The following is a 17,872-nucleotide window of genomic DNA, read 5'->3' on the forward strand; positions in this document are numbered from 1 at the left end:
TTTTTTTTTTAACCACATGCTGTAGGAATGAGCAGTGGCAGTGTTCCATCACTGCTTGCCTTTCAACCTCTCTTTATGGTATGATCAGCTAGAAAAAAAATGCAGAAGTAAACAAACAGGAAGCAAACGAGAATAATGAAGCGCAGGGCATGCTTTCCTGATTGCTTCTACCCAAGGGAGAGGAAGAAAATGGTTAATAATGTGGAGTGGAACATAACGTCCTTCTTTATGAGAAAAGACTCTCATGACATTGAAAGGTTATTCTTGCTGCGCTGCTAGTCTGTTATTAGACTGCGCGGCCTCGCCCATGTTCTTCTGCTGTTTGATTGGCTCATTTGCGTTCCGTTTGTTTTGCTGGGAGACAACTGTCAGTTTTTCAGTCTTGCACGTTAGGACACACACAGTTCTGCAAATGCAACACCCACTCCCACAGCCACTCGTGACATGCCACATTTTTCAACAGAGTAGCTGCTGAGATGCTATCATGCGGGACGGTATTGGATTTTGACCGCAAGTTGTTGCTGAACGAGCACAACTGTGCCTGAATTCTTGTGGGTTTCAGCCATGGCCCATCAAACACTCTGTTTCTTTACCAATTAAAATGAAATGAAAATGAAAAAAGAATGTCATGTCAAAAGTAAAGGGTGCTCCTCTTTTGTTTTTGTTCTCAGCTGGGTTGTGTTTGAAGAGCCAGGCTTTTGTGGCGAGCCTTATGTCCTGGAAAAAGGCCTGTATGGAAGCCCAGAGGACTGGGGGGCACTGCAGCACAGAGTTGGCTCAACAATGCCTGTCATGCTGGTAAGAGTGGTGACTCACAGGGTGGAAACATTGTCTGGTTATTAGACAGATGGTCTGGCGACTGTGATATTTTACATTTAATCAATGCAGCAGCCAGTGTGTTTGCTTGACCTGCACGATTAGCTCCATCAGCTTTGCACGATGAATAGTTGCACAACTGCTGGTGAATTTTCACTTCCTCTTGAGGTACTAGTGTGACTCACCATGTGGTTTCGCTGCTTGTAACCAGCAACTTTTACAATCAAAATTTAAGGTGGAATCCTTAAAATAGGAAAATGAATGTCAGGGATAACACGCGACAGATACCAGGCTTTACAGTGGATTAGCTCTGGGAGCATGAAGCAGAGCAGAAATGTGAATAAAATTACTTATCCAGCATGAGAGAGGAAAATTCTTGTCATTAGATTGAAAGCAAAAATATCTTAGATCACAAAAGTGACTCATCGTGAAGTTGCTTTGGTTACAAACTGGATGATGACAAAGAGGCATATACAAGACAAGACTCGGTAAAATGCTGTAATGATCGGTCCCAATTAGAGTAGGCGAGTCATTAAAAATTAATTATTTGGCTTTAAAGTTAAGATGGTCTGTCTCAGATATTTGTGTAAACAATTTCTGTGGAGTTTAAATGTAAAAAGGATGGAGTCTTTGATGTGAGTATCAATCCTTCAAAGGCTTTTGAGATGACAGAGGTTAGATCAACTGACTAGTGGTTGTACAAACGAGTTACAGTAAATTTTTCTGGGAATAGGCCCGATGGTGGTTTTAAGGGAGGTTCAAAATGTGTGTCAATACCTCTGACAGGACAGCCCTGCACATCATTGGACCCAGCTTTTTTTTTTTTAATGCAGAAGAGTTGAAGAGTGTCTGCTGCACCTTGTGAATGCCTTTCAGTCTGCTATCGGTTTGTGACCGGCTGGAGTTTGATTTGATTATTATTTGTCAAACTGTGCAAAGAATCGGTCGAGTTTCTCTGTTAGATGGATTTGTTGGCTGCTGCGTGCTGCCTGTTATGAGAGCAGGACAAGCAAGCCAGGCTGCTGGAGGCAATGTGAGCAAGAGCCAGGCTGGCTGATGAGGATGCACACGGAAACAAAGAGTTGCTTCAAAGGGTCACATAACATGAGTAACAAACTAAATCAGAAGTGGGAGTAGTGTTAGACTCACATAAGGGAATGAACGATCCAAAGCGAGCCACAGAATGCTACAGGAGCTTGATTAGTGGATGAGGTGAGTTGATTAAAGGGGCAGGAATGGAGTGCAATGCCCAGGCAGACACACACACAGACTACACAGAGATTAAAGAAAAACAAAAAACACAGACAATGAGACATGAGGAAAGGTAAAACCAGGAAAACGGAGTGGAGGGAGGGCATATCACACACACACACACACACACAAGTTAAAGCAATACCACCCACAATGTTGCATCTCTCCTTTCCTATCAGCGCCACTCTCTTTTGTGGTTCAGTGTGAATCAGTCTCAATAATCTTTTTTTTTTTTCATTTTCATTTCAGGATGATTTTGAGAACACATCCAAATTTAAGGTAGGCATTTAAAAAGGAAGAAAGAAAGCACATCTAATCTTGAAGCGTTATTGCAATTATTATGTGACGAGGAGGTGAGGAGCTCAGAGTGGATGACTCAGTCTTGTTTTCTTGCTGTGTGTGCCTCAGGTGCAGCTTTTCTCTGATCCAGGTTTTAAGGGCTCTGTCCTCACTCTGGAGGACAATGTGACCTCCCTGCAGGATGGTTTCTCTGTGGCCTCCTGCAAGGTTCTAGCTGGCAGGTGAGTAATACTGTACATTGTGAAGAAACTGTCACACTGCGGGGCTGTAAGGTGAATCTCTGGCACTAAAAACACTTTGCAACAGCCTTTCAATAGCAGATTTTAGAGATAGATGTGCCAAGGTGATCTGCTACAATTGTAACTGCATATTGGTCACATTAAAAAGCAATTTCTGTGATTTAGAGTCTGCTTCAGGCTGTCACTGTTACACTTTCTAAACAGAAAAAAATGCCATATGCCTGCATTACATATTATAAAATGCATCATTAATATTAATATGCTATTTTGCTTTGGCCCATTAATAAGTAAGAATTCAGTAGCTCAGTAAAAAGCTCTTGTTCACCTTCAAGCTTGAATAGTATTAAAATTGAAAACCTTTTTAGTGCAGGTAGGTTTACACAATGATCATCTATCGTATTCAGTGCAGAACACGGGCACATTTTTTGTGCTTTTGTTCTTCTTGTGTGTGTGTGTCAGTATATTTGTGTAATTGCATTTATGTATTCTTGCAGCTGGATGGCTTTTGAGGGCCAAGACTTCACTTGCAGGATGTATGTGTTAGAAGTGGGAAACTACCCAGATCTGAGATCAATGGGCTGTGTCAGTACAAGCTCCTCCATCCTGTCACTACAGACTATTGGCTTTGTAAGTCTATAATTTAATTCTTCTAACAAATTAACACTCACTCCCCTTTTACAGATTGCCAGCCTAAAACTGAAACATGTTATTTTTGGTCATTAAACCCTGGGAGTAGACATTAAGTTTTCTAGAATTAAATATATTTTTGAACTGAAACACTCTTTAAGGAGGAGATTAAGCATTAAATTAGCTCTCATCAGTATTTAGGTCTTGCAAAGCTACAAAAACTAATTTGTAATTGACAGCTGAAGGCATCACAGACAAATATCCATTGCTATTGTAGTTTTTCAAGCTAGTTGAGTCTGTCTGAAGGGTGCATGAATAGTGCCTGTAATCTGCACAGTTGCACTAAAGTTGGACACCACTTGGACATCCTTTTGGAGTTTTGGCTTCACCCTTTAATGATAAATGACTCGGACCTGAGCAGATGTGGGAAGTACACATGTCTGTCATGTGGCATATGGTTTGTTTGTTTTTTTTATCCCAAATGCTGTTCAATTCTTTGATTTTTTCCAAATTTATAAAACTAATACTTTTTTGACATCTTGTCAAAAAACAATGGATGAATCATCCCAAAACTGTTAAGTGTTAAAATAAAAAAATATATAACTGTCAATAATGGTGATTTTGTATCAGAAGGTAAAAATTCACACATTTCTGCTTATTTCTTTCCTTATCATCTACATCATCACCATCCAGTATTAAATGCGTTGACCCATGACATTAGTGTCCATTTAGAAGGCAGTCTGTCTTTTACAGTAAACAGGGAGTGAAAATGCCAGGGAGCACAAAGGTGTGAGTGTGGCCTGTTTCCAGGGTAACTTCAAAATAACCTTAATGTCAACCTGTATGACCTGGAGCTTTCAGCGCTTGTTAATGCACTTGTCCTTTCTCTCACTCTTGGCAGGAATTCTCACTTCCATCCATCACTCTTTTTGAGCGATGTGGTCTGCGTGGGAAGAGGGTGGTCCTAAAGGACGGATCAGTCAACCTCCAGCTGGCCGGAGGATGTGGCAGAGTCCAGTCTGTGCTGGTGGAAGGAGGCGTGTGAGTGCTTTTCAGACCTGTTTGGTTATCCAGCCGTTACTAAGGATACCCTGTGGTTTGTGTTTAACAGGTTCATTCTGCTCTACTCCCAAATGTTTCTTTAACGCTAAGCGACACGTGACACTAAATAAAATTCTTTACTTTTCACTCACACAACAGTGGCCTGTTGTTACTCAGCAGTGCCACCTCTTAATCCCTTTTGGTTTCATTTCAAATTCAGTTGCTATTATCTCTTTAGTCAACATGTCAAAACATTTCCAGAACTTTCTGGTGCCATTTCCATAGTTATTTGTGCAACCTGTACTTATTTGATGTCTGTTGGTATAACTAAGATGATTTTTTAAAGATTCCTCTGTAGTTAAAGAATTCGTTTGGGCGTACCATATAGACTATAACATGGCATTTTGCAGATTCAGAAATATTGAATGCAGTGCAGGGTCAGCACATCTAATATTGCAGAATGGCAGTACTGACAGATGGATCGATGGTGGAAACCTGCTGCTGATGTGCAAGATTTAGACTGTAGGTGTGAGCCAACACTGAGGAAATAAAGGGCTCGCAGTAAGGCAGAGCTGCCGCTGGACTGGCACATTCTTGCTGCAGAAGAGATGAGCCATAAAGCAACGAGAGAAAAGCAACATCTAACCTCAAAGCAAAATTGGACTGTTATAAAACTCAGCAGGGTTATTATCTTTTGCTAGGCATTGAATGGAAGCCAGGATTCAGAATTCAGCTATTTCTTAAGATAAAACAATGACCTACCAGCATCGAAGGCTTGGTTTCTAGTTTGTGCTATTAAAAGAAAAGAAAAAGAAAACAGGTATAGAAAAATCATGTTTGTTTATGTCTGCCTGTCTCTGTGCTCTCTTGAGCATCCTGTAATATCCTATCACACGAGGAAGGAGGATATTGAAATATATTAAAACAAGGACTGGCATTTTCAAGCCAAATTTTCACTCATGGTGACTGACTGTCAGTCCCCAGACAGCGATAAAAGCTGATAAGGAAGTGTTGTTTTCATTTCTGCTGTTGAATATCTGAGACTTGATTATGTTTTTGTCTCATCTTAAAAAATCAGGTGGGTGCTATACGAGGGAATCAACTATCGGGGTGCTCAGATTTTGCTAAAGCCTGGAGAGGTGCTCGACTGGCGGAAACACAGCAACTGGCAGAAAATTGGATCGCTCCGCCCTCTTTTACAGGTATACAATGAAGCTATGCAAAGTATTAGATTACTGCACCACAATGGTGGTAATGCTCATAGCTGCACTTTTAGATACCACACATGTGCATTGATTGATTGACTGTTAGTTGTGATAGTTAAGAGCATGGTCGAGTTGATTTGAAATTCCCTTGCTGTGAATCCTGTTTTGAGAAGAAGCGCCAACTATTTGTATGTGTTTTCCGAGCAGAAGCAAGTGCACTTCCGTTTAAGGAACAGACAGACGGGGCTAATGATGTCAGTGACCGGGGATTTAGATGATGTCAAACTGCTACGGATACAAGAAACAGAAGAAGCGGATGGTTTGGAGCAGATTTGGTTCTACCAGAATGGACGCCTACACTGCAAGGTAACAGTACCTTCATTACGCAACGAAACGATAAAGAAAGGTCAGGGAAAGCTTGATGAATAGCAGCCCTTAGACCAAGATCAAGATCTTAGATCCTAAGGTCAAATCTCAGATGAGAATCAAAACAATGTTAAAGAGTTAAAGAAAAGTGACCACAGGTCAAACAGAGGTGTTTTCTGCACTATATCTGATCATATATTATATGATCTATGAATCTTTCACCATTCTACCTGTTAGCAGCTGGTAATTTGAATATCTCTAACTGACTCCTCTCTCTGTTTCCAGCTCTTGGAGGAGTGCTGCCTAAGTCCCAGTGGTAGTGTGACAATTGCAGGAAGCCGTGTGGGTCTCACTCCAGACCCAGATGACCAAATCCACCTCTGGAGCATCACTCCTGAGGGCTTCATTCGCTATGTTCTCAACCCTGATCTAGTCCTGGAAGTCAAAGGTAAGCCTCACCAGTGTTACAACACCAACAGTAAAATTGTTCCGATAGATGATTTGTATATAAAGACTTGTTTGTACTACAAGCACCATCTGTGACAAGCTTCCCACAGAGAATTCAAATGTCAGAGTTACATAATACTTAAGTTTCAGTTTGATTTCTATGCATTAAATATTCAGGTTTCATGGCTAGTCTTATGAAAGTTGTCAAATCCAACAAGCTGCCTGTATATGGACTACGGAGCAAATGCTACAATTATTATTAAATGGCAAATGAACTTACATTGTGCCTTCCTACTTAATTTGAGCACTTAAAGCTCTTAAACTGAGTATTCTATGTTCCCATACACATTTAAGAGATAGTAAAGATGCAACTTCTGTGCATAAGGCAATAAAAAGGATCTTGAAACCTGTGGTTAGATATTCCCAGTATAAAACTGGGGATTTATGTCTAGTCACTTTGTTTGCATCATTGTCAATTAGTGACCCCTTGTGGACTGAATTTTTCCCTGCAATAGGCGTACTGAACACTATTGTAGGAGTTATCATTATTGTATGTGAAATTAAATATATGCAAAACATTTTTAATTCTACTTTTAATCCATCTTAAATAAACAATATTATGCAACACAATCTCTTTCCAGGCACCAGAATGATGCTAAAATATGTATACAAAATCCACTTAATAAAAACATCTGTTTCTTTCAGGTGGTCATCTTTATGACAAAAACCAAGTGATTCTGAACACACCTGATGCAAGTAAACTACAACAAAGGTGGGATGTGGAGATTATATGAAAACAAAGTCTGCTGAACTGGATCCCTGACACACTAATGCAGTGACACACAGTGCTCACAAACGAGGTACGCCGCTGGAGGTTCTCAACATTTTGCTGCAGGGGAACCATGAGAAGGCAGATGAAGAGGTCAACTTGGAGAGAAATTAAGGATTTTGGTAGAATGTATTGCTACGTAACAAATGTACAAATAGTTCATTCAGGAATTGAAATATTTAACATGTTATTCTTACATCGTTTGTCAGTTTGGGGTCAATTTGAAAAGTCCTGCTTTTGAAAGAAAAAAATATTTAAATGATTGCAAATGTTTTAAGATGCAATTAAGGATTCCTTTCTGCTGAAAGAAAAGGAAAGTTTGACTTGTTTAGTGTACGGTGATTTTTGGCCATCTTGAGACAAAAACTGGCCTTTTAGCCTGACTGTACATTAGCCTACACATATGCAGATATTCCATAAAAAATCCTTTGTTTGATTTATGATTCCACGTTCCATTGTTATTTACAAGGTATCTGATCAAGTAAATGTTTTACCAGAACAAAACAAATTAATATTGTTGTACATTCAAAAACAAGACATTTTCTAGGTGACCCCAAACTTTTTGAGCTGTATCTCCATTGAACAAATCTGTTTTTGCCTTATTTTTATTAACTTAAAACAGTGTTAAAACTTTTTTTTGGATTTTTTTTTAATGAAATGTGCTGTTATTTAGTACATATTGCTTTTTTCCAGCTGCATGCAACACAAGGAAACAAATATCATGTCTTTTATTTTTGTTTAATCAAAACTGTTCAACATAGAACTTTTTTCTTTTCAATATAATAAAACTATTTTTGTCAATGAACTTCTCAAACAGTGCACAGTTGAGTGGAATGGACATGCAAAAAACAAAACATTTCAGATGTTTGTTGTTCCCCGAAAGTTACACTGATATATTCCTTTCAGATTATGTAGCTTTACAGGATGTCCACATAATTTCACATACAAGGTAGTGATGGGTAACTAAACCAAAAAAAGAAAAAACAAATAGTTTCTTCCACATTTGTAACAGAAAAGCTTTTTTATACAATGTTGTACCAGCCAGCTAATTACCAAAAGTCTGGTAACCATAACCAGCTGCATGGTTGACATGAGGAGCATTTAGCTGGTAACATTAGTAATTTCAACATGATGAACACAGCACGACTTGAGAACTTTGAAAACTTTGAGTACATCGCAGAAGGCTCGTTAACAAGAGATACAACTTCTGGTATCTTCTAATTACAAGCGCAGGTCACGACTGCAGTCTGCTACAAAACAGACTACCTCTCACTCTGCTGATGGTGAAGGGGAGGTGAGAAGGATCATAACAGAAACTCTCTAGGCACCTGCTTTCCTCTACTTAGCTTTGCTTGGCTGTTTCTTGCACTGACTCTACAGTCTCCGTGCTGCTGTCCTGCACCAGCTCTTCAGTCTGTCTATCGTCCTCTTCAGCCACCCTGACTACCGTCTTCCCTCTGGCATGGCCCTTCTCGAGCTTCTGAAAAGCCTGAGGCACCTGAGTAAATGAGAACTGGGCCTCCACAACAGGCAGGATCTGTGACAGAGCAGCAGAAATGGGAAATAATTAAAAGATCAGATTTACACATTTAGGCAGGAGTTCAATTGATTATGAAAATTAGTTTTGGCTTTTGTTTTAATGGCGCTTAAAAAAAAACCCCCATCAGAATAAGTATTGACAGTCTGTCATGAATGTGGCAGCTTGTGCAAATCCGACTCGTGAGGTAAGCACCATGCATTAAGAGCAGCAAACCAGACAAAATGAGTAACTGTCCAAACTTAACAGCACTGGAACCATTTCCACTTTCACATCTTAGTGAAGAGGCTTTTTTGCAAGTCACAAAGCACTGCAAATTACAGTGATCCCATAATCAAACCCATTATCAAAAAAGTTTAGTCTAGCAAATAACCACAAACTCCTAATGCTACAACATCGCTGCTTTCATAGTTGCAAGAGTGAACACGTGAGGGAGGGGTTTAGAATGTGATGAGGCTGGACAATCCTGTGCTAGTCCCAGAACACAAGCAGCCAGGCTTGTTATTGTGGTCACCATCTTTTGTCTTTAACAATGAATGGGGAGGGCAGTCGCGTCACTGGAAACCATCCACACTTCTGACTGCAAATAGGACAGAGAGAGCAGAGAGATCGTGCGTGTATGTTTTGTGAGGAGGGGTGGTGGGGCACCGGAGGTCATAGATTCCCGCCACTGGCCTGAGTTTGCTGCTTGCTGTAAGCCCCAGCACAAAAGGACAGAGGTCCCACACGCTTTTGCGAATGGCTGCTCAGCACTGTTTAAAAATCCATTCACCGTCTGATGGCGCCTGACTCAATCGCCCAGCAGCCAACCGTGCACAACACCAACCAACCAGCCAACCAGAATAGCAGGAATGTGATTCTGACTCCCTCACAAAGCCACATGGGAGCCTCGGATACAAACTCATAGGGAATCCATGGTATGTTCAGTATTCAGTGAGTTGCATGATCTCCATCTCTGCATAAATTCAACTCTCTGCCTGTGACGGATTTGCAAATTAGACATCACCCTAATTCTGTCAGTACAAATGGTCCTAAAAGGCAGGTGTGCATGATATGAATAATAAAGCCATATAGTACCTTCCCTGCATCTACCAGCTTGCTGACTTCATCCAGGGCAGGTCCATCTGGTGCATAAAATCCCCACCTATAGAAGACTCCGCTTGATAATAAATTCTAAGAAGAAAGCAAACGGGAGGCAGTAATTAGAAGTCAGGCTTGTCTGCATCTCATACACATGAGTAACCACACAGAGTTATCGGTTAGGAAAAAAGAGAAGGAAAATGTAGAAAAATGTACTTTAAAAAATTAAGACCTGGATCAGAACACCAAAAAAGACAACTAAGCTGACTAAAACACACATGGCAGTTACCCTGACTTACAGTAATTAGCACCATAAGGATTTAGGAGGAAGAAACCGCATTTTGTATGAAAGGACTAATTAGCACTAATTTCCTGATAAGTTTTCAATAAACTACTGAAGGTTACTAAAAATGTTAAAGCACCTAATTTAAACATTTATGTTTAGATTAATGATTTGGTTTTGTGAATTTTCAGACGCACTGTCATGAATAACTGATGATGAGATGAGCAGAAACAGGAATATTGGATTATATTAGCAGTGTTATTGTTCACATCTAGTAATACAATTATCATTTATTAAATTGTTGTTCTTAAAAAATAATACATAACTTGAAAGCTAGTATTTAGTTTTACACACACGGACACAAACTGGACCTCTGACCATCACATATCGCATGAATCTGAGCTACGTTTCTTTGAGTGATGCAGGATTCTGAGCACAAATACTTTGGTTGATGGCATACTAGTTTATTAGGGCATCTAAATTAAACAGAGAAACCACTAATGGTTTGTTTCACTAAGATTTTTCCTGCTATATGTGAAAAAGACCAGGACTGCCAGCTATGAAAAAAGGTCTGTAAAAGGTGCTCCAAATGTCTAAATAAAATTAGTGGTGTAATAATTCATTTAAAACAACAAAACCAAACATAACCTTGCTTTATACTTGATAATATTGTGTTATTATGTAAAACTGCTTTGGTAAAACCACCCTGATTTGCTTGTTAAAAACCAGACAGTTCATGATTGTTCAGTGCAGCTCTAGTTTGACACTAGAGGGCTCAGTTGCACAGATAAAAATGGCAGGCTGTCCAGCGTTGGGCACCGAGGGTGTGACTGATGCAGCGGAGCCTCGCCAAAGTGACCAGCTGGCTGCTCCCATGGACAAAAGGCCTCGGAGGCTTGGCAAGAAACACACAAACAGTGGTATTTGCCGGGAGGGGGGGGAAATGGTTGGCCACAATCTGAACAAACACCAAATACTGCTGGTTCAGCAGCAAACACATGCACGCACGCACACACACACTGTCTCATCCATTCTAACGCTGCCAGCTGTGCTGTCACCAGTGCCTACCCTGCCCAGGACAAGTTCACTCAGTCCCTAGAGCACCCTGTCCACCCTGTCCTCGTCTGTTCGGTCATGATCTTCATGACATGAACACCAGCTATTAGGGAAACGCAACACCACAAACCTAACACGCATGCAGGGACTCAAAGTGTTAATGCTATTCCATCTTCACCTGCACACAGCACATACAAACAGAAGAAAAAATACAGGCAGTGCAAAAATTTACTGTGACGCTCAGTCAAGTCATCACTTGACTTTTCCCCCCTCCCTGTGTCACCTCAGCTCCAATCCATATAATCAACTGAATGGAAAAGAAATATCCATGTCTTCTTTCCATGCCACTGAGGATCAAGTATGACATTTCAATTTGGAAGCACTGGCAGGCCACACCCAGAATAATGCCTTAGTGAGAAAAACAAACCTCAGTCCGTGTTACAAAAATAAACAACCTCAGTGGAAGCTTTTTTTTTGTGTACATCCACTTTTGTTTGAATCAAAAGTCAGTTTTACTGGTGTTTACCTGAATGGCCTTGCTCTGCAGAGAGAAACCAGCATTCAATGTACCATCCAATAGGCCCATAGAGTCGGTGTTGAGAAGTAAAGGTGTTACCAGTGTGACGTATTTTGCACCAGACCAGGGCTTTAGCAGGCCCATCGCCCACTCCTCTGTGTCCCCACCCACGCCGTCAAAAACAACGTCAAACCTTGAGGTGGAAAAAAGAGGCAGACAATCTTGTAAACATCTTGCTGGAAATGTGGTAAAAAAACAAAACAAAATTTACTTTTTCAAAACAAATTATCCTATGTCAGTACACTATGCACTGTGCTGGTTTAGCCCCTTGCTGGAATTCTAAGAAACCAAACCAAGCACTACCAATTTTGTTTTAGGGGCAGGAAAATAAATGAACCATCATCCACTCAGACCTTAAACCGTGGTTTCCATGGAAACTAGAAAGCGAGTCAGCGAACAGGTGTGCCAAGCTGATAGGAATATGTTTACCACATTTGGGTGTTTAAAGGGCGAAACACACCAAATTTAGCAAATCTAGATGAGTCCTTTTTAATTAACACGTTCACTGGATTGGCACAGACTCTAATGATACTTCAGTAGACACCAGCATTGGGACCAGTGAGCAACATTTTGCTCCAGCGTTTCTTTAAACACAGTACAATCTAACCACACAAGTTTCAATGTATACACTGCAGCTCTTACTTCTCCATCATTTCTAGTTGTTCAACCACATCTCCTGCTGTGTAGTCCAGCACTTCATCAGCTCCCAGCCCTCTAACAAGACCCACAGCGTTCTGAGAGCAGGTGACCGTTACGTGGGCGCCCCAAGCCTTCAACAGCTGGTGAAACATAAAGGATAAAAAACAGGGAGTATGCACACAGCAAGAGATCTTACTTTGTCAGGGTTTAAAAGGCATAAATATAGATACAGGCATAGCCAAACGAAGACACTCTGTCTTACCTGAATAGCAAATGTTCCAACACCTCCTGATCCTCCAGTGATTAAAACTCTAGGAGGAGAAACCCCAGCAACAAGAGGGTCATTCAATTACTGTGTGACTCATTTATGCAAAGCTACGAAAAGAAGTGGAAGCCTCAGGGGGTACAAAGGGATTTGCAGGATTGGAAGCTATTACGTTAGCGGGTTAGGTTAAATGTTTTGACGTTTGCAGGTTAAATGCGTTATTTTAAAACTCTTGTTGCCAATTAAAATGAAATGAAAGTGTTGAAACGGGTTTCGTTACATTCTGAGTCGACATGACTGGACTGATTTCTCAACAAGGAAAGAGCATATTCAATTCTCCAAGTCACAAACGAAAGACATTATTAAATCTTTTATAGCATTCAGGGGCTTAACACTTTTTTAATGTTTTTTTTTAATAAGTATACATGGCAACAGGGTGAAATGAGCTCAACATAAAATTATTTTGGATCAGGCTGATTCTTGCCTTTTATTTGAAGAACTGTCTCTGCAAAGACCACCTCCATTGACAAGTGCAGACAGAGAAGTGTTGGCTACATAAGGAATGGATGCCGCCTCTATGTGGCTCAGTACTTTTGGCTTATGGGAAACCTGCAAAAATCAGCCACACAGAGAGTGTTAACAATGTTAGAATTGCATTCACTTGTAAACAATATTTTACATTTATAAACTTTGAGGCTGTGTCTAATCAGCACAGCTACTGTGAGGGCAGACAGCCAGAGTCGGAGAATAAATGAAGTTCAATGCAGCAAGAAAACACAGGGCAATTTGTATGTCCCTTTAATTGGTGCCACCGCAGCTACAGCTAACAAACAAACTTAATCCTAATTACATTTTACAGTGAAGGATTACTAAACAGGGTTCGCTTCTTCCGAACTTTTGTTTAATGTATTTTACAGTTTAAATAAGGGTTCTCAATGAACTTTTTCCATTAGTTTAAAAACAAACTGACAATAAAATTACTTTAATCTCAGTCTTTGTGTAGACACTAGTTAAATTATTCACAGTTAATTCTGAAAATGCACCGCCATCCAACTGCTGCACAGACTCTGCTCACCTCGTACTCTGTTAGAGTCACATATTCAGCCAGGCTGCCTTGTTTCCAAGGGGGAACAGCAGCCCACACCTGAAGACAAATATGACATTTAACATGCAGAACACAACTTAAATTAACCACCTACTCTCACTCTCTGAATCTGGTTAATCAGCTATTAGGGTCTCACACAACTGCTCCTGTCCTTTCTCATCATTAGACGTTTCCAAAGATATTTTTATACTGGTGAAATACAATTACTAGAATAGTGCATGTGGAAAATTTTACTGCTGTATTGTTCAGTGATTTAATTACATTCACTTTAAGCCAGATTTGCATAATTGCATTTCTCTCTGCAGGAAGACAGTAATGTAGATATGTGGGAGACAGCAGGGTCTCAAATTATGAGTCACACTGACTGGGAGACCAAGCAGAAAGCACTTGATCTTTTCAACAAGAAAATGTCTCTGAATGACTTAACTATGGAGGTGCATGTAAGTGGGCTAAGCAATATAACCATATTTAACTTTAGAAAAATTGTGTAACATCAGCAAATTTGCCTTCGCATTTTTAATATGGTATTTATCACTTCACATAAAATCAAGGGTGCCCAGTCTTTATGACTTTGACCCTCAGTCCATATGTCTATGAATATCGTGACTATATTATTATGCAAATAATATATTATAAATGTACAAGAACAAACAAAGCATTTTGCTTGCTTTGTGCACTTTCTTTTACAGTCATCTACTCAATTTCAAATTACATTTGAATCTGACAAAATATTAAAAAGATCATCCTGTCTAGTTATTTTTCAGGTTGTCAGTTGATCACTAATAGACACTTATTGGCTACTTTGCATGGTACACCAGATCAATTGCTTGTTAAAGCATATAGCTAATCAGGCAGACATATGGTCCATGGGAGCAGCATATCAGTGCATTTATGCATGTAGACATGGTCAAGACAACCTGATGAAGTTCCCCATCAGAACGAGGAGGAAAGGATAATTTAATGGACTTTGGATATGACCTGGTTGTTGATGCCAGATGAACTGGTCTAAGCATTTCAGACACAAATTATCTATTGGGATTTTCCCCACTCAACCATCTCTTGGGTATACAAAGAATTGACTGAAAAAGAGACATTTTTCAGTGAGCATCAGTTCTCTGGTCAAAACGTCCCTATTGATGTCAAAGAATGGCCAGACTGGTTAAAACTGATAGGAAGGCAAAAGTAACTCAAATCACCACTTGTTACAACCAAGGAATCCAGAGGAGCATCTCTGAATGTGCAATATAATGAACCTTGATGCAAGTCAGCTACAGCAGCAGTGGAAGACCACACCAGTTGCCATTAGATTAGAAAAAGGTTGCCTGGTCAGACAAGTCTAGATTTCTACTGTGGCATTCAGATTGTAGGGTCAGAATTTGGTGAAAAGAAGATAAATGCATGTATGCATCATGCCTTGTATCAAATGTTCAGGCTGGTGGTGGTGGTATAATGGTGTGGGGGATATTTTCTTGGCACACTTGGACCCCTTAGTACCAACCGAGCATCATTTAAATGTCACAGCCTGTCTGAGTATTGTTGCTGACCATGCTGATCCCTCCCAGCAGGATAACACCATGTCAGAAAGCTCACATCAAACTGGTTTCTTGAAAAGGACAAGTGTTCTTAAATGCCCTACAATCCAATAGTGAACTTTTGGGACGTGGTGGAACGGGAGATTCACATCATGAATGTGCAGTTGACAAATCTGCAACAACTGTCCAAGTCAATATGGACCAAAATCTTCAAGAAATGTTTCCATCACCTTTTTGAATTTATGCCACAAAGAATGAAGGTAGTGAAGGTAGAATGAAGCAACAAAATAGCAACTAATAAAGTATCTGATATTACGAAGTCACTTTTTAAGTGCACATGTACAACTTAATGCATTCCAAATGAATAGAAGAGGCACTAGAGTACAATATGAGAATATGGTAAATTTTCACTAACAATCTGAGAAAGCTTGTAGCTGCTGCTGATGTTGTAATAGAATGTGTTTAGATGTGTTTCTAATATTCCTTAAGAGGATGTCAATAAAGAGCACTAAACACTAACTTTAACATCAATGCAATGAATGCAGCTATAATATTATTGTCACTAATTTCCAGTACATCTTTTAAAAGACGATTGTGCAATGCAGAACCTACCTCATCTCCCAGGGCAAAATGGGTAACCCCAGATCCACAGTCCACTACTACACCAGACAAATCACGACCAAGAATGAGAGGAAACTCAGTGTCATTGTCCATCACAGATAATGGATCTCTTCTTAACTTCAGCAGTTTAGCCCCATAGCCACCTGAAATTGAGAATTTTCTTGGCTTATTGATGTAAGTTATTCGTTTCTTTGTTAATTATTAATTTGAGTTAGCAGCACTTACCCCTCATAGCTACATCAAGGGGGTTGAGACTAACTGCATGGACCTTAATCATCACCTCAGTGGCAGAACTAATCGTGGGAACGGTGGTCTCTTCTGTGTACTTCAGAACACCATTACTGCCATACTGATCAATGATCCATGCTGACATGCAGCCCTGCAGCCTTGGAGGTGAACTGCTCATATTTCTTGTGAGACACACTCTGCACCCTGTCCTGGCTAATGTTTTAATGGATCCTGCTGCTGTCGCATTGAATAAACACAGAAGCCTGGTTGATGTCATAGCTCTGGCAGAAGCCATTCTAGTCGCCTTCCAGCTCACTGCTACTACAAGGTCAGGTTTCGATACAACATGACATTTAGGAGACTTCTCACCAAGCTACGTAGCTACACAGCTAGCATTAGCATGTCGAAGTTATCGCCGATCAAAACAAATGTGTAAAAGTGCAAAACGAATCAAATAATCAAGCGATAGCACATTCGTGCACTATTTTTATGTAACAGAAGTCTCAAAGAGCAACAGCTGTTACAATAATGAACAGATAACACACATCTCAGCAGCTGGGTACATAACAACATTACCAAATAAGCTAACCTCTGAACTCACAACGGCAGCCAATCAGTTTCCAGAACATCATGGCCACGTGACTGTCGCGCATTGCATGCCGGAAACTCGTGGCAAAACAATCCAAGTACTGCATCAAATGCAAGCATTTGCAGCACCGCAAAACGTTCTTTCTCCGGTTCCAATACCTTCTTGCTTTTTCTTTGCCCCCCAAAAAAGGTATGAAAGCACTGAATAGACGCTGACGTAATTTTTAACTTATTCAGTTAAATGTTTTCATAAACGTTTTCTTACTAATATAAAACAAGCATTTTATTAATTAATTAATTAATTAATTAATTGAATACTAATTAATTAATTAATTAATTAGTATTCATTAAAGTTTGAACTGCAGCTTGATATTAGTACCATTTGTTTATCTCTTCATCATAGTTCCTAGAAAAAACAGCAGTAAACTAAAGGCTACTGGGCTTTTCAGTGTACTAGACTCCTATTATGTAATTTAACAATTCGTCTTTTTATGATGTATCGGGCACATTTAATTGTCTTTTGATTGTTTCTAAGCTACCTCTTGGCATGTTTTGGGTAGATTGATAGATTACCAGTTATCTATGTACGAAAAACACCCTTGTGCACAATGCACAATAATTATGTAATACTTATTTTGCTAATTTGAACAGGTAAACGGGGAAACTAATAAAATGCACAAGACATAAACCACAAAGATCAGAGCCACCAATATATAAGTGGGTTACACTTTTGTCTAAAAAGCAAAAGGAAGAGGCACAAATCCCTCTTAGTTTGCATCTGTGAGTTTGGCGTAAACATTCCACCATGCGGAGCTACCTACTGTGGACACCTCTGGTAAATAAAGGAACAACTGAATGTGGCTTTATTAGTCAAAAGATCAGAACTTGAACTAAAAACGTTCCAGCACCTGTGACAGAACTAAACACTGAACCAGAGTATAGTCACTTTGCAAGAAATTATTTAAATATCAAATTAACTGCTACAGCACTGTTGCTGTTGTTTAGAAAAGTAGGCTGTAAGGTCCTTACCAGTTATATCCCTTTCTCTGTAATAAGAGTTGTCAACAAAGAATGAAGTCACAGTTTTGTGCTTTGCTTAATTGTGTGCAACAGTTGATGCTACACTGTGCATTATGATAATAATAATAAACTCAGAAAAAAGACTACAAACACCCTTACTTGTTTTCTCAAGCTTGGATTACATTTCTTCCTGATGAGTCTCATTAATAGCTCATTAATA

General features: G+C 39.7%; 2 protein-coding genes across 3 annotated transcripts in view; one reads left to right on the top strand and one right to left on the bottom strand.

The window, feature by feature from the left end:
- LOC113037318 (uncharacterized) overlaps positions 1–7,926 on the top strand; it is a 28,451-nt gene extending 20,525 nt beyond the window's left edge. For both annotated transcript variants that reach the window (XM_026194269.2, XM_080289564.1), the window contains exons 14-22: positions 672–798; positions 2,317–2,346; positions 2,476–2,588; positions 3,101–3,233; positions 4,135–4,274; positions 5,353–5,476; positions 5,687–5,845; positions 6,131–6,293; positions 6,998–7,926. In XM_026194269.2, coding sequence (XP_026050054.2) covers positions 672–798; positions 2,317–2,346; positions 2,476–2,588; positions 3,101–3,233; positions 4,135–4,274; positions 5,353–5,476; positions 5,687–5,845; positions 6,131–6,293; positions 6,998–7,086 — 1,078 coding nt within the window. In that variant the 3' untranslated portion in view covers positions 7,087–7,926. The remainder of the gene's footprint in view (positions 1–671; positions 799–2,316; positions 2,347–2,475; positions 2,589–3,100; positions 3,234–4,134; positions 4,275–5,352; positions 5,477–5,686; positions 5,846–6,130; positions 6,294–6,997) is intronic.
- On the bottom strand, positions 7,844–16,661 carry LOC113037319 (NAD(P)H oxidoreductase RTN4IP1, mitochondrial-like). The gene is made up of 9 exons (XM_026194271.2): positions 16,042–16,661; positions 15,808–15,959; positions 13,634–13,702; positions 13,043–13,167; positions 12,556–12,604; positions 12,297–12,433; positions 11,604–11,787; positions 9,736–9,831; positions 7,844–8,658 (listed from the first exon to the last, which is right to left on the bottom strand). Exons 1-9 carry the CDS (start codon positions 16,337–16,339, stop codon positions 8,464–8,466), a joined length of 1,305 nt encoding a protein of 434 aa, XP_026050056.1. The 5' UTR covers positions 16,340–16,661; the 3' UTR covers positions 7,844–8,463.
- Positions 16,662–17,872: the final 1,211 nt, after the last annotated feature.

This window comes from Astatotilapia calliptera, chromosome 15 (genome assembly GCF_964374335.1).
Source record: "Astatotilapia calliptera chromosome 15, fAstCal68.1, whole genome shotgun sequence".
NCBI lineage: Eukaryota > Metazoa > Chordata > Actinopteri > Cichliformes > Cichlidae > Astatotilapia > Astatotilapia calliptera.

Excerpts from the sequence above, each read along its gene's own strand:
- LOC113037319 (XM_026194271.2), bottom strand. The coding sequence starts at position 16,339 with ATGGCTTCTGCCAGAGCTATGACATCAACCAGGCTTCTGTGTTTATTC. Across the intron at positions 12,605-13,042 it reads GACAGTTCTTCAAATAAAAG|AGTTTTAATCACTGGAGGAT; the intron begins GCAAGAATCAGC and ends TTCTCCTCCTAG. Across the intron at positions 8,659-9,735 it reads AGCTGGTAGATGCAGGGAAG|ATCCTGCCTGTTGTGGAGGC; the intron begins GTACTATATGGC and ends GCTCTGTCACAG.